The 15,448-nt window shown below is 37.4% G+C and overlaps 2 protein-coding genes across 3 annotated transcripts in view; one reads left to right on the forward strand and one right to left on the reverse strand.

The window, feature by feature from the left end:
* Positions 1–338: 338 nt before the first annotated feature.
* Positions 339–5,906, reverse strand: LOC110044305 (transmembrane protein 26-like). The gene is made up of 4 exons (XM_020749845.2): positions 5,583–5,906; positions 4,426–4,558; positions 3,550–3,870; positions 339–3,186 (listed from the first exon to the last, which is right to left on the reverse strand). The coding sequence occupies exons 1-4, from the start codon at positions 5,834–5,836 to the stop codon at positions 2,662–2,664; spliced, it is 1,233 nt and encodes a 410-aa protein (XP_020605504.2). The 5' UTR covers positions 5,837–5,906; the 3' UTR covers positions 339–2,661.
* A 144-nt stretch (positions 5,907–6,050) lies between these two features.
* LOC110044304 (E3 ubiquitin-protein ligase TRAIP-like) overlaps positions 6,051–15,448 on the forward strand; it is a 31,274-nt gene continuing 21,876 nt past the window's right edge. The window contains exons 1-4 of one of the 2 annotated variants that reach the window (XM_020749844.2): positions 6,051–6,400; positions 8,298–8,322; positions 11,540–11,672; positions 13,586–13,625. In XM_020749844.2, the coding sequence (XP_020605503.2) occupies positions 6,337–6,400; positions 8,298–8,322; positions 11,540–11,672; positions 13,586–13,625 (262 nt within the window). In that variant the 5' untranslated portion in view covers positions 6,051–6,336. The remainder of the gene's footprint in view (positions 6,401–8,297; positions 8,323–11,539; positions 11,673–13,585; positions 13,626–15,448) is intronic. The other variant, XM_089282499.1, reaches the window with a different exon arrangement.

The raw sequence follows: 15,448 nt of genomic DNA on the forward strand, positions 1-15,448 counted from the left end.
GGGTGCACAATTTACACTACCAGCACACTTCAGTAAGATCAGACAAAGCCATGCGGAGTTAATTTTTCTCTTTCTTTTGCTCTTGTTTTCTGTTTTTCTCTTATTTTGTCTTTGCTTGTTGTATTTATATTTTGCATCTTGTGAAACACAAAGAAGAAACGTCTAAAGTGTAAGCAAATTTCCAAGTTATTGAGTTGTTTTTATTTTCTGCGCGCAGGCTGACGTAAGTAACCGGAAGGGAAATTTCACCTCCTTAGCAACGTGCATGAATTGGTTAATGGGCCCTTAACAACGGTGTCTCAAAGTAGAGGTTGTGACCACACAATGACCGTACAACATTTACAATTATGTTATTTTAATGTAAAAGATAAAATTCTATGTACAGCTGTATATGTAAATATCTTAATTCTTTAGATACAAAATGTGTAAATATGTCCATTGCTTGTATATTATATCAATGGCTCAGTCAGTTCCAAGCCCGTTCATCCCTCCTGGGCATTTGTCAATTTTTTGACAAAATACTCCAAATGCCTCACAGTGGAGCCACCTTATTTGGTCAAATCTCTTTTGTAACTTGATGTTACATCATGGTAAAAAAAAACTACCCAGTCATTGGTAAACACCTCATAATATTTGTAACACAATATTGTTGCTATGGTACCTAATGTGTCACAAAAATGATAATAATGTATTCACCAATGATTCATTTATTTAAATTTATCTAAATATTGATATGCAATATTTATACAGGCAGGTCTGATTCAGATAGGGCCTGTTTAAATGGAGGCCTGTAAACTAAATACTTAACTTATAAATAGTTCATATACATAACTGAATAAATGGCTAATTAAGTACATATTAAAAACCTAATTGATAAAAATATTAATCAACTATAAAAGTTATCACATGATCGACCTGTGGTAATTGATAATTTGTTCCATGCTATAACCCCATAGCAAAAAGAACATTGGTATTTAGAGGTCTTTGCAAGAGACAGATGGAGAAGATCCTTGCTCAGTGTGTTGCAGGCATGAAAATCATTTGAGTAGTGAAAGTCATGCAGCAGGTAGGCAGGCACAAAGCCATTGAGACACTTGAATATCTGAAAGCAAATTTGATTCTTCCAGGGTGATTCTAATGATGGCCAACTAAGAGTGGCGATTCATTCCTTGCTGTTGTATTTTGTGACCCTCAATGACTCATTAGAATTTAAGTCTTGGAAAGTGCTGTAAACTGTTTTGAGCCATGGAACGGTGGTACACATCATGGTGTTTAGAAGCTATGCACTTCTGGAAAGTAACAACTTAACAAATGATGCAACTGGCAATTTCCATTTCATCAGGGACTTTATGTTCATATTTCCATGTTTGACTGCCAGTGAAAAGCTATAAGTCAAATTTGTGAACAGTAAGTGCCTTCCTACGGTCAGATGAAAATCTAAACACCCTAATTGAATAAAACTAGCAGCATAACACTTACAAACTGTACTTCTTGCCCTGCAAAGTTGTCAAGGCTTCTTTCTCCCACAATTTGTTTGCACTTTGAGAATGCCCCACCCAAAAGGATGACTTGTTGTAACAAATGCCCTTCTCTGGAGCAGGAAAAGTTGTCAAATGCTGAACAGATGAAGGTGATTGTAATTGACAAAGCCATCTCCAATATAAAAAGGTCATAAATGCTAAGAACTGTACAAAAAAAAAAAAGCCAATAACTTACCAAAAACGTTTCGGTCTTAGACCTTCTTCAGTTACATAATTATGCAAATAAAAATACATTGAGTGAAAGGTCCTAATTCTACCATGGTACACAAGATGTTAAGAAAAACTGTTAACAAATAAAGAATTTGAAATGAAACGAAATTCAGCTTAACTTGTTTTTCAAAATGTGGTTGTTATGGCAAAGTAAACTGATGTGGATGCATTGACATCATTTTATGCCTACCTCAGCCATTTTTGAACTGTGAACGGGGGTTTAAGGAGAAACATTATTTACAAACACTGCCATGTCCCATGCATACACATGCCCCAGGATAATGTAACTGAAGGGAATTCTCAATGCTGGTGGATAATGGTAGGAATAGGAAAGAGGAGGTTACTGGGCATGTGATAAAGGGGAAATTGAAACTAGAACAAATTTAGGAAGTACAATGATGGAAAACAGAGGAAAATGGAATGAAAAATAAAAAGAAACAAATGGAGCAACAAAAAACATACACTGTAATAAAGTGACTGAGAAAGGAACGAATGAAAAGGTAAATACAAAAAAATTAAACACTCTACACATACATGTATATACACTGTAAGAAAGAAATTTCAGACGCAAACTATAAAACCATGTACAATTGAAAGGAATTTATGAATTGGAAACTAGGATGTAATAATGAAATGTAGATTAATGTTAGAAGCTGTATTAAATATTAATATGGACATTTGCAGCCTGTTATGAAAAGGAGTGTAAGGAAGGCAAAATATCAAAACCACCAACAAGTTGAAAATGGAACTCATATGCACAGTGTAATAATTTAACAAGAAGATTACAAAACTTTTCAAACAGGTGGTTTTGCATTTGCAGTTAAAAAGCACTTGAAGTTGAAGTGTTGGAAAAGTCAGCACAAGCCACATAAATAGTGAAGTTTGTGTGCTCAATGGTTATTGGCTATTGTTAGCCTGCTAACTGGATAGCACCTGCCTTTTGAAAGTTTTCACTTAACACAGCTTGCTGGACATTTTGCAGCCTGGATTCCTGTTCCTGATGTTCGATATCTTCCTCATCTTCACCACTGCATGTTAGAATACACAATCTATATACAAGGAGGCTCAAAGCAATGGCGTTCTTACAGGTAAAGAAGATGTGCATCTCACTGTATACTTTGTAATTGATTATGAGAAGTAATCGGAGGATCAAAAATGGGCCATCTTGCATGAAGATACCAGTTAAAATGCCAAATATATCACCATGGAGCAACATTTCCCTTCGAGAGATCTCTTTCACTTCTCCTCGTGCAGTAGTAATTGGGTTGATTTTCTTCTCCTTTTTCTCACCCTTGTACCCTTTCCCACGAAGAACATTCATCTCTGTTTGCCGACGTTTCATCTGTAATCTCTGAATATATCTCTCTTTAAGATCTTCTTGCTTCCCGTACTTGTGGAGACTTATTTTGCGGTTGATCACGTCATCAGGACTTACCTAAAAGAAAGTATCCCTGGTATCACACTTAAGGTAATCTTTGGATAAAACATATATACTAAAAGAAAATTATTTTGCACTAGCAACTGGTATGCTATTCTAAACAAATGGAAACAACATTGATAAGAGAAGGGCCAGTTCACTAATCAGCTTTGATGTCATGACATTTGGCATGATTGTGAAAAATCCTCCTCAGTCAACAGTTTTGTTGGGAGTTTTTTAGGCAGTCAGTACCAGCTATCCTGTTGTTGTTAGAAACATGTCTTTTCTGTGAAAATGTGACTCCAAACTTTTGCCTTTTTCCACTTATTTTCTCTAGGGTGCAGAATACAACATAGTCAAAAGTACCTGAACTTCACCCACCTTGTTGTTTGTGATGCGAATCTGATTATTCTTTCCAGTTGTTGCTGTTGTGACAAGACAGAACTGTAGTAAGCTCCAGGTGTACACACCAAGAACAGCAAGTGTCACCTGTTTCTCTTGCTGCACAACTTCGTCTTGAAGAACTTCAAATAGTTCAAGGATATCTGCTGCAGTTCCCACATAACCCAGTAACAGGGCAGAGAGCTGGTCACGGGTGATCTCACCTCTTGGTAGAAGCCACCTTCCTATGATTATACCAATAATCAGACCCAATTCACATATCTGCCTGGCCAGTGTTAATGAATTCATGTCCCCAAAGCACTGCAAAATAAAATCTTTATGTCAAACTCTTTTATCTGATAGAACTTCCCGAGGCAAAGGAAAAAACTGCACCTTTAAATGTGATGGAACCGGAGAACAAACCTCTAATACTTTGCACATGAAAATGCATTTATTTATTTCCCTCAATTTGAAAAGGTTAATAATTCTGTTACTTCTAATCTGTGGATTCTTTGATCAGGATTTCCATTTCCACACATTGAAACAATGCTGTAGACAATTTTGGCAGATACAAGCCAACCTTTTTGTGACCCTTTCCTAGTCTCTTTAGCAGCATCTACAGTATGTCACCATTGCATGACGCATGGCCAAATGATTGAGATTAACACTTTTTTCCTCAAAAATGAACCAGGAATTTTCACACACAATTAGAACAAGCTGCCATTAACATTTTCCCTGATCAGCAAATTAACCAGAAGTTTTAACAGTCACTTAATTGAGGTATTTTACACCATAGCAGGTCAGCAGTTAAACAACAAACCCTAAACCATCAAAAAAGTGCATTATGGAGTAAAAACAGTCACAGTTGTAACTTACCCCTGAATTACTTGGAATTGGTGTAACTGTAGTCTCATTTCCATTAGTAATACGTCCTTCTAGAAGGTCTAACTCCACAATCCATATGATTGGAATCATGGTAGACATGTAGAAAAAGCAACTTGGCCAAAAGCTAAAATAAAGAACAATTAATGATTTTCTGCAAGGCTCCAGCTAGAGAGACATGGGCACTTTATTTACATTACTACTTGTGTGCCATGAGATATCATTAGATGTTTTCATATCTAGGTTAAATGAAATCACTCTGACTTCCAGTTAGAGTAGAGGACACATATTTGTTGTGTGAGTTCATATACATACACATGTAATTTGAAATACTATGATTTCACAAGCACATGTAGGTTTTTCCTGATTGATTAAGTCATGTATTGCAATTCTTGTGTCTGGTGAATAGCACTCAGACACAGTGTGAGATAATTTGCTAAAAAAATGAATAAGTTGATATATGTACAGTGAACTCTCTATAAGCAGACTGTGCTCAGGGAGTGGCAGTAAACTTCAGTTTGCACGGCTTGTTTTTCTGTTCACATCTGTTCTCACACATCAAAATAAAGGAAAAGTGCTGATAAACACCCTCACGTTATTATCTTAGCTCTTAGGAATTTTGAAAGCACATTTTAAGTGACTTCTTATCCTTCTCCCCTATCTCTTTTTTCCAAACATTTGAAAATAGGATTTCCAAAAACAAGTTATTTACTAGTCTAGGTCAGTCTATATACAGTGTAGCTAAAAACTGTGCTTGAGGTCTTCAGTATGGCCAGGAGCCAGAGGTTGATTGCTGTACTCAAGACCTTGGGAAGAGTTTTTACCTCAAATACTGACCTCCCATCTTGTAAATAAGCTTGACACAATTATATTCCTTTAACATTAAACTGAATCTCTGGTTAAAATAATTTCAGACTAACTTGACTTGAATTTTTCTACGTCTAAGGATAACCAAAAAAAAAGAAGAAAAAACTGGAAGAAAGGACGACGGAAGTGAAATCAAACTAGTTAGACCCGAAATTTATATTAAACCAAACCTTGTCATAACGTACTGTAGGAAGGAGCTTAGTTTCTTAATCCTTAACGTTACTAAACGATGTCGTGCAGAATAAAGTAAAGATTAAATAACGCGTGTTGCTATGCATTCTTACTATTTGTATTCTTGTCCTTTGCGAGCAAGCAAAGTGTACACCATCTCGAAGAACAACAACACGATACCAAGAATGGTTACCCAGTATATGGTGTTATCGAGGCAGTGTGCAAGGAGCCACACAGACATAAATCCGTGGATAAAGAACATAACCCGAGTTAACACTGCGTAGAAAATCGGTCGAAAATTCCATAACTTATGCCATATTCCATTCTCCATCTTGAAACTGCTTTCTTCTTCTAATTTGGTCTCCATCGGTCTCCATGCAACCACAGCTCACTGACGTCGATCCAATGAAGCGTGACGGTTTGGGGGAACTTGTCCTTAGAGGCCGCGATTCTTTTGGTCTGCAGAAAGAAAATCGAGAACTCTACTGCATATATGATTATTGTTTTGTACTTTTATGAAAATTGACCGTGTACTCTAAATTTAAAACTAGATCAAAAGTACAAGGGGGGTTAAAAAGCCGGCAGCAGTTAGACGCCGAATCGCCTTCAGGCTAAACAAAAGGATCCTTTGGAACCGAGGAAGGCAAGTAGAGGACAACTTGGACGTCTTGGACTGCCTGTGCATGTTGTCGAGAGAGTGACAGCACCATGTGACAGTTACACCACATACCCACCACGATTCAAGCGTGGCGGGAGTTTTGTTTTGAGTACCTTTGAGCTTTGTACCACGACATTCCCGAATGCAATCAGCAAGGAAGGATTGGTTCCAAATTCATTACGTGGAGTGAACGTAACTTTACGTGGGATATGCTACGAGCGCGGTGTAACATTTGCACGGAAGTTATCCGAGACGGCGCAGCATGCTGTCCCTGTAAGCTATACCTCAATTACATTCCTTTTTCATTCAATTGCATGCTACACGACATAAGCTTATAGCTTTTTATATAAGACCAGAAGCATATCACCTTGAATTCGAGGTGATATGTTTCTGATAAGACTTAATGCAAGGGCTGAATTTTTCAATACCCTGAATACGTTACTTTCTTCACAATCTAGAAGGGAATGGCATTGAAGCCCGGTAAAGTTCTGAAAACTTCAAAGGAACAAACAAACATGTGCATAGTCTTTTTACGCTCATACACTATGCTTGAATTACCAAACAAAAACGTTTCTATGACTATAGGTCATTTTTTCGCAAGGGAGTAAACACCTATGCTTATTGTGTATTGTAGAGGCCAAAAAAGAGAAAAAAAACATGAAAGGACTTTGTTGTATTTCACAACCATTTCTCATACACTTTCATGATGTTGCAGTCTGTGGTCCACAATGGATGTGAATTCATGTAAACAGTCAAGTGTTATATGGTGATGATGGGTGTCTTTGTGCCCCAGTTGTCATTGGTTAGCTCTCAAAAATGTTAACAGTAACACAATATATATAAATAAGCATGCATATGGTTACAATATGACTACATGTAAGCTTATTAGAGACTACTCCCAACATGGTCCATCGAACTCAATCGAACTCAATCAAACTCAATGCGTGGTTTGAATTAGTAATCAAACCACCTAAAAAACTGAAGTTTGTGTGAGTTTGATTTCCGAACCAATCAAACAAATCTAACCTTATCAAACTCAATCCATTAGATTGCGTTCAATTGAGTTCGGCAACTGAACACAATCTACTCAATCTTTTGGATAAAAAATTATGATTGTGTTTGATTGTGTTGAAGGTCGTGTTATGTGGTCTGACAGCCTGCTTGGTTACTGTGTGTAAGCTCTGGTAATCCTGCATACAAAGCAAGCCCATTGTAAACAAGTTTTTCTTTTCCTTTTATTGTTGAATATTCAATAACGAATATAGACTGTTCATAGCAGTGAAAAGAACAAATGCGAACAAAGCAATCACCATCCCCGCATATTACTGTATCCACAAATATGGTACCATTGTCATGGTAAGTTAACTTGCAATTGAAAAATGACAATTGAAGTATCACTTTTATGAAATGTATAGACTTAATCGAATTTCTAACTGCAACACAGGTAATGGCAAAAATAATGCACTACTGTTGCTTTCCCCTGTTTTCCTCATGGGTTGCACAATGATTTCTTGAGGCAAATTTATGTACTCCTGGTATATTCCGCTGGCATCTCTTCTTGAATTCCACTACAAGCGTCTTCACTTACCAAGTGATTGAAGCATTTACAGGCCACAGGGGCGTAACCAGTTTATGTTGAAGGTGACTCAGTTGTTCATGCTCACATACAACTGAAAATGCGCAGTCTTTCTTGCTTATTTTCTTTAAAGTTTTAAAATCTTCATCCTCCTTCATGTCAAAGCAGCAATCTTAGTAACCTTTAACTACGCATTTAAAGCTAACAACCCACAGTGCATCTGAAGCCATTTCTACAGGATGTCTGCAGTTATTTTTTAACACCTGGAATATCAGTTTTTATAAAACATGCAATTGAGTTCAATTGCCCACTTTTTTGTGTGTGAGTTTGATTTAGTTCAATTGCAAAACTCAAACTCAATCCATCGATTGAGTTCAATTGAAATTCAGTTTGATTGGGTTTGACTGACTGTGCTGGGACTACTGAAATGAAGATGTGACCATTGCAGTTGTAATCGCAATTTTAGTAGTGTTTTTGTGAGTTATGCCTCAATAAAGATTGTAGGGCTTCAACAGGATTTCAGAGTTGCTACATGTAGGAATTGTAAAATTGCCCCTAATGTGATATTAATTTTCAACTTTGTGTTATGTACAGGTGGACATGTTTATCACTTGAAATGGTAAGCTGCTAAAGTTATTCCTTGTAAGATAATATTGCCATGTTGATGCTGTGTGACTAGGAACATATTACATTTGAACCTCTATTAAGTGGCCAACCTTTATTTGGTGGTCAGTGGCCAAAAACCTGGAACAATTGTCAGCTATACACTGTAATAAAAACCTCTATTCAACAGCCACTTCTATTAAGCGGCCGCAGCAAGCTTCTTGCCATCCCAAGGGTGATTTTGTTTTGTTTTATACCTCTATTAAATGGTCAGGAAGATTTGAATTTGGACATTTTTAGTCAGATGAACGTAAAATACAGTTGAACCCCTATTAAACGGCCACCCCTATTAGGCAGCCAGTAATCAAAGTCCCAATGAGGGCTTTTCTATTGTTTTTACCTCTATTAAATGGCCAACCCCTTTTTGGCGGCCACTATCTATTTCCCCAAGGGTGGCCGTTTAATAGGGGTTGAACTGTAATGACAACGTGGAAACCTAATTGTTTCTTTGGCTTTTGGTGACGTCATAGACCGTCTTATAACCATCATTGTTCTACTTTTTCTCCATTTTTTTGTGCTTATATTTAATAAACTGAAAACTGGACCACGCCCAACATTGTTTTCGGGTGAACCTCTATTAAATGGCCTCCTCTATTAAGGGGCTAGTTGTCTCTTCCCTGAGAGTGGCCACTTAACAGAGGTTTGACTGTATTAATAATAAGGGTTGTCATGAATTCCACCATCATGCGAAAATCATTTATAGGTCAGATAGAGTACTCACTTTACCTCAGTTTCACATGGTTTCCACTTTCAATGAGGGAGGCCAGTGTATAAGGTGACACAGTTTCTTTTAGAACAAGTATCAGCTAGTAGTGATGATCAGGACCAAAAGAGGCAGGAATGAATGGAGGGACCTCTGGTTGACTGTGGCTGGAAGTGTTTGAAGATTCTTCAACAACTGACAAGTGTGGCAGGGGAAGTGTTTTGTTGACATTTACTAGAACAAAGATCATCTGCTGAAGAGATGCTTCGTTTCATACCTTGTGTTCAGGTACCCAGGAAGGATGTTGACCTGCTCAGGTTTACCAAATACACCAGCACCTTGTAGCTTCTCAAACTTGTTTTGTAAATCCTTAATGGTGTTCCTATTGCACTGGGGGAGCCTGCCATTACACTGAGGAGGAAGTGTGGGCAGATGTTGAATTTGAAGATTCAGTTTGGTCACTTGCACCCTTGCATCTGGATATGGGGGAGTTAAGACATTCATTAAATTCCAGGTTGCAGCTATGAATTTGTCACCAGTGTCCTCATCTGGGCACCCATCAGGATCAAGGAGTACTCTGGCTTGAAAAGGCTTGTGGTTGACTTGGGAAGAAGCAGTAGAAGCGGTGGTAGATGGTGGGTTGGGATCAGTGTGGTAAACAGGTGTCACCTGCTGAGCTTGGCACAACTGCTTCCTACTCTACAGCGGAATTGGGGAGTCAGTCATGATGCTGATGTGTACGGCATAATCCACAGAGAGGATTGGTTGAGGCTGAGTCAATGCAACTTCTTGTTAACCAAGGTGTTAGAGGCCTCAAGGACCTGCAGTGTGTCAGGATCAGATTCACAGAGGGTATTAAACTGAACATAATTATTCTCCTGGTAGAATAATTGTGTGGTGTAGGTTGCAGAGCAGGAAAAACTGTGTTAGCTGTACTTGGCTGAAGGGTATGCTTCAATGGTGAAGTTGATGGTAGAACTCAGATGCACCATTCACTGCTAACATTTCACAGGATGGACGCCAATACGTGTACATGTAATTGCAGATCATACAAGGGTTACCAGCTGGTGCATAATGAGGGCATCTAGTTCACTGGTAAGGGAGCAATGGACTTTGCCAGTTACATCCCCTGACACTATCAGCCTGACAGGCCATTTAAGGGGCTGGAGTAACAGGGAGGCCATAGACATTGGCAGTTAACATATGCATCATGTTAGAAGTAGCTCTAGTGTCTAAGGTCGTCTACACAGTGTGTCTGTGATAGATGGTATTAAGGTCAACACACAGGTGGACAGATCTGCAGGTCTAGTCTTAACAACTAGCCCCTTGAAGAGTTAACACAAGGGGACTGGATGCAGGGACTAGTCCCTCATAGTGTTTACACTATGGGGACTAATTTCACAGGAATGTAGCTTTAAAAACTAGGAGCATAAGGTATCATTCTCTTACTTTGTAGCTTGCCGAAAGTGAAACTGGAATTATAAAATTAACAACATACATATCATTGAAATATTTCAGTGCAGCAATAAAACTGCAGATTGTGCACTGACAGCTAAATTATTCAGTGCTTGTTTTTGCTGATTCCCACTTAAATAAGTCGTGTGTTGATTTATAATAAGTTTCCAGAGAACATGTCCTCTGATTGGCTGAAACAGCGTGCTTTATCATAGAACAGATGCACATGTTGATGACGGTAAGCTGGCTTTCAAATTTTTGCTTCTGATTTTGAAAAGTTTGACCCAAATTTGACCCAAATTTGACCCAAATTTAACATGGCCTGTGACTGAGACAAATGCAATGAAAATGAGCTACTGTACATGTATTTTTCTGCAGTAAATATGGCTGCACAGACCACAACAGTACTACCTGTTGACTACCTGCACAACAGTACTGTTAAAACAAAATTTTTGCTTGATTTCAAGTTCCTTAATTTTCCAAATACTTTCCTCTTCTTAGTGTGAATTTACATTAATCATCTTTGGTCCCATTCAAGCATTTGGGTTTTCTTAGTAATTACATGTGTACATCAAAATGTGAATACTAGCAAGGGAATTGAAACAGAACTTGTCTTGGGATGCATAATACATTAATAAAGTGATGTCATTAGGTGAATTCTGGCAAACCACTGCCAGTGGACCAACTGGCTCAGACTTCTTAACCAGACTTTCTTAAAGACTTCATTGTGCTGTGCCTTGCCTTTTGTGTGATTTTCCCTGTGATTTTATTGTGGTCAGGGAGTCGTATGGAAGTTGGATTAAGTACACTTGTATGGTCTGGTTTGCTTAACTTCCCTTCCTCTCTATTTATAACAAGTTTTCATAGAATAATGAATTGTTAATTATTGTTAGTAACATTCATATTTTGCCCTCTAGCAGTTCTGTTCCACATGTATTTCAAACTGATGGTGGATCTCAGTATTGTCTTGGTAAGGCATGGTCATGACTTAGGTATTTCACCCTGTTATTTATAGCTTGAATAAGTGGCTCAACCAAAGACATACTTGCCCAACATGCCGTGAAATCACCTCAAAAGCAGTTGTGCTATTCTTTGATGGAGCAGACCTGAACAGTACACAAACAGAGGATGATGTGGAAAGTCTCAAGGTAAAAAGGTTAAGCTTTCTTACTAGGCCTCCTTCAAAAATTTTGAGGCAAATTAAGAATAAAGAAGTCATTCTTTTTTCTCACACGTACCATTACATTTGATCCTAAAGGTTAAGAAGGCAGAAAAAAATCAGAGATGATTCTCACAAGCTGTTACTACAAAAAAAAAAAAAAAAAATAACACTGGGACACATTTTGAGTGTTAAACAGGAAATGCCTTTTGTTTACTTCAACGTCACAATTTTCAGTTACATTGCGAACTGCTTTTCGTACACTCACCAACTGCCACTATAAACCCATAGACATCAAACTTTTTTACATAACCTTCAAAATTAGCAATTATTGAGTTATTTTTTTTGTAAAAAAAATACCTCTTAGTCGGCGCGTCGGGTATGTTATGGACGGGTCAATGGGTGAGTGTGTGAGTGAGTGAGTGAGTGAGTAAGTGAGTGAGTGAGAGATGTATGTATGTCACACCAATCAGATTGGATCTACTATAAACAGCCAATCAAATTTCTTGTTGTAAAGGTAAATGGTATGTGAGAAGATTTGATCCCGATAGAGTTCAGAACGGCCATATTTATTCTTCTATAAAAGAGGAGGAAGTATTCATATATTGGGTTTACTTCGACATTTTCTGTGGGTTAGGCTGAGGATTTTAGTTAAATGAACGAGATGAGCCTTGAGGTTTGAAACAGTTCGTGAGTTAGTAGTATGCAAATGCAACGAGATATTTTTATTTTTAGTTACAAAGGTAACTTGATACTTTTGTTTTTCACAAGGAGTAAATTCAATTAGAGGTCACGAATCGTCGCGTCTAGTTCTTAGGACTTGCTTTAGAGGGGACGAGACTTTAGATTTGAAACAGTTCTAACGTTTACAATAGTAAGTGCGGGTAACAATTGTTTTGTTCTTGTTGCATGCAAATATAACGAGACATTTTTGGTTTTTAGTTGCAAAGTGTAATGTGACACTCTTGTTTTTCACAAGGGAGTAAATTCAATTAGAGCGGACGAATCGTCATCACTCTTTCCCACGAGATGTTTGCTATCTTTAGTAACAAATGGTAACTTAACACTTTTGTTTTTTATATGGGAGTAAATTCAATTAGAGCTGACAAGTTATCGGCTACTGTTTCCAGGATATTAAACAAAAAAGAAGGTTTTGTTTCTGGACGGTTTTTACGTCTCTGCAGTAGCGGTTTAATAGTTTTATTTGATGACATTCATTTCAGCCCGATATTTTTTAAGGGAAAAAGTATGAAAACTGTTCAAATGTTCTTTGAAGACTGCGTGGCACCAAGTTAAAGTGCATTTAATTAAATCAGACTTTCAACGTGTCAGAGATTTTTTTTTCTCTTTCTTTCTTTTTTCGGTGAAATTGTGTTGTGTTGTGTAAAAAGGTAAACTTACGACTTGTGTAAAATGCGAAAAAGTCTCTAAATTAACTTGAGTATTTTTGAGCAAAAATTTCTCTTGGGGGTTGGAAGGGTTATGTGATCGGTGAGCGAGGGAGTTATGCATGTGCGGGTGTCACAGCAATCACAGTGCGGGTTGTATCAAAGAGCGAATCAAATTGCCCGTTAGAAAATAAGATGATAACTACATTGATCTGGAGACATGTCAGATTACTGTAGTTTGTTCAGTCAAACATTTTATGGCTTACTATTTAGTTATCTTACCATGACCGATGTAACATCGCAACCAAAAAAACTTGTCAAATTAACCAAATCATTACTGTACCATGAATGCTTCTATCTACAAAACTTCACAGAAAAAAATAACTCTTGCACGTCTTGCGTGCCTATGTTTTATTCAACGTGAACAATAGGACCGTTCTAAAAGTGAGCAATAGTCTTAGTCATTGATAGTGACAATATACCTAACATTAGGTTGTTCTTATTTCTTTTACAGAATAATATTGAAGATCTCAAAGCGTTATTGAATCAGAAAGGTGGGATTGATCTTTTTGATGTAGTTTATTAATTTGGCTATTTTACTTTTTGTCCAAAGCAAAAAATGCATGAAATGTACCATAATGATTGAGTACAAAATATCACATCCAGGTCCCATTATTCTAAGAACAGTTAACTATATTATTATTCCATGAGTTTACGTCAAATTTGAGATGGTAATTAGCCAACAAGGCCCCTAGAGCTGATCTGGTTGTAATGAATCTCATATCCAAGAATGAATGGAATAACTGTTTAATTAAATTCTATTATTAACTAAAATTCTGTACACTTGTATACTTCAAAATTATGTCAGCATAATTTTATTGGATTCTGTTTTAATTTTACAAAATGACTGAAGGTGATGTGATGAAAACAGCAAGTTGGAAATCACATGACATGCGCATCATTTGTAGACTTAGTCGAGTGAAAAATTTGAGAGCAAAGCAAGTGAGTCTGCTGAACAAAAATTACAATCAAGTAGAATTCAAGGAATGTCTATCAAATGAAGGAGATACAACCCTCGTCAAGTGTGAAAAGCGTTGAAGTTTGAGTCATCAAGAAGTGTAATAATTGTGCACTTGCACATTGTAGTTGTAAGAATATGCGGAAAACTTTGATTGCTTTGTGACACAGATGATGTGCTGAAATTATCCTCGACAAGAACTCTTCCAGCATTCCCTTGCTGCATCTGCCATGGCATTTCGAGCTGGATCTGTGTAGTTGATTACTATCCAGTTTCAAAGTCAGGGACAGAAACTATCTTAGCGTTGAATTCATCCTCAGAATCTCTGAGGCCACAGTGGTGGTTTTTCACAGCTGGTATAAAAGAACTGGGCTGACTTTGGTTCAGCTCAAGGACAGCATTGTTGCCATTAGCTGGCATTGATTCTCATTTCCTTGTCAGCCTAGAAAGACACTGAAACAAAACTTGGTCGTCCTCTTTACATGTAGCTGTGCAGGATCGCTGTCAAACTGTTTCTTCATCTGTTCATTGGAAATTGGTTTCTTATGGACTAAAGTGCAAATTTTGGCGGTCTTCTGGAGGTCTTTTACAAATGCTCTAATACTTTATTTGCCTCAGTAAAAGCAGGGTCAGAAGTAATGGGAAACGATTTGTTGTGCAGCGGCATACAAAGGAAATGATCAATGACAGCTCTGATGGATTTCATCATAGTTAATAGAGGGGAATGGTTATGAAACTCGTCAAAGCTCTTTGTTGTATGTTTTTGTTCTCTTTTTTGGCTTTGACCCTGCACAAAACACAATTATAGTTGTTTACTCCGTACTGAGGAACTAACCAATAGAAACGTGTTAATTACGTAACTCATGCATAGTGTATGAACAGAAAACAAAAGATTGTACATGGTTGTGGACCTTCCAGCATAAATCTTGGCATCTTTGTTTCCTCCTTTGATGTTTGCCGGGCTTCATACCAGTCCCCTCTATAAACTATGGATTTCATCGATGAACTTTTGTGGTACGTGCTATCTTTCTTCCTCGCAGATGTGTAAAGACGCATCAGGGAAACATTCAGTTCTTCTTTTTGGCATTCCTTCTATCGGTTTTGAAAATTTGGCGCCACCAAGATTGGCAAGCCATTCTGGTAAACATTGTTGTTATGTAATGTTCATGAATGTGTAAAACCTTGAGTGTCATATTTGAAATTTTGCATCTTTTAAGAGAAGGTCACTCCAAAAAACTTATTTTTTTCAAGGCTAATAAAAATCTTGCTCTTTTTTTTATTTTTTTTAAAGTGCAGTTTTTTCTTATGAAATTCTTTACCTGCCAACTTTTTCTGAGTTATAGGCATGAGATTTTTATC

This window comes from Orbicella faveolata, unplaced genomic scaffold, assembly GCF_042242905.1.
Source record: "Orbicella faveolata isolate gen_17 unplaced genomic scaffold, um_ofav_v1 contig_12, whole genome shotgun sequence".
In the NCBI taxonomy this organism is placed as follows: Eukaryota; Metazoa; Cnidaria; class Anthozoa; order Scleractinia; family Merulinidae; genus Orbicella; species Orbicella faveolata.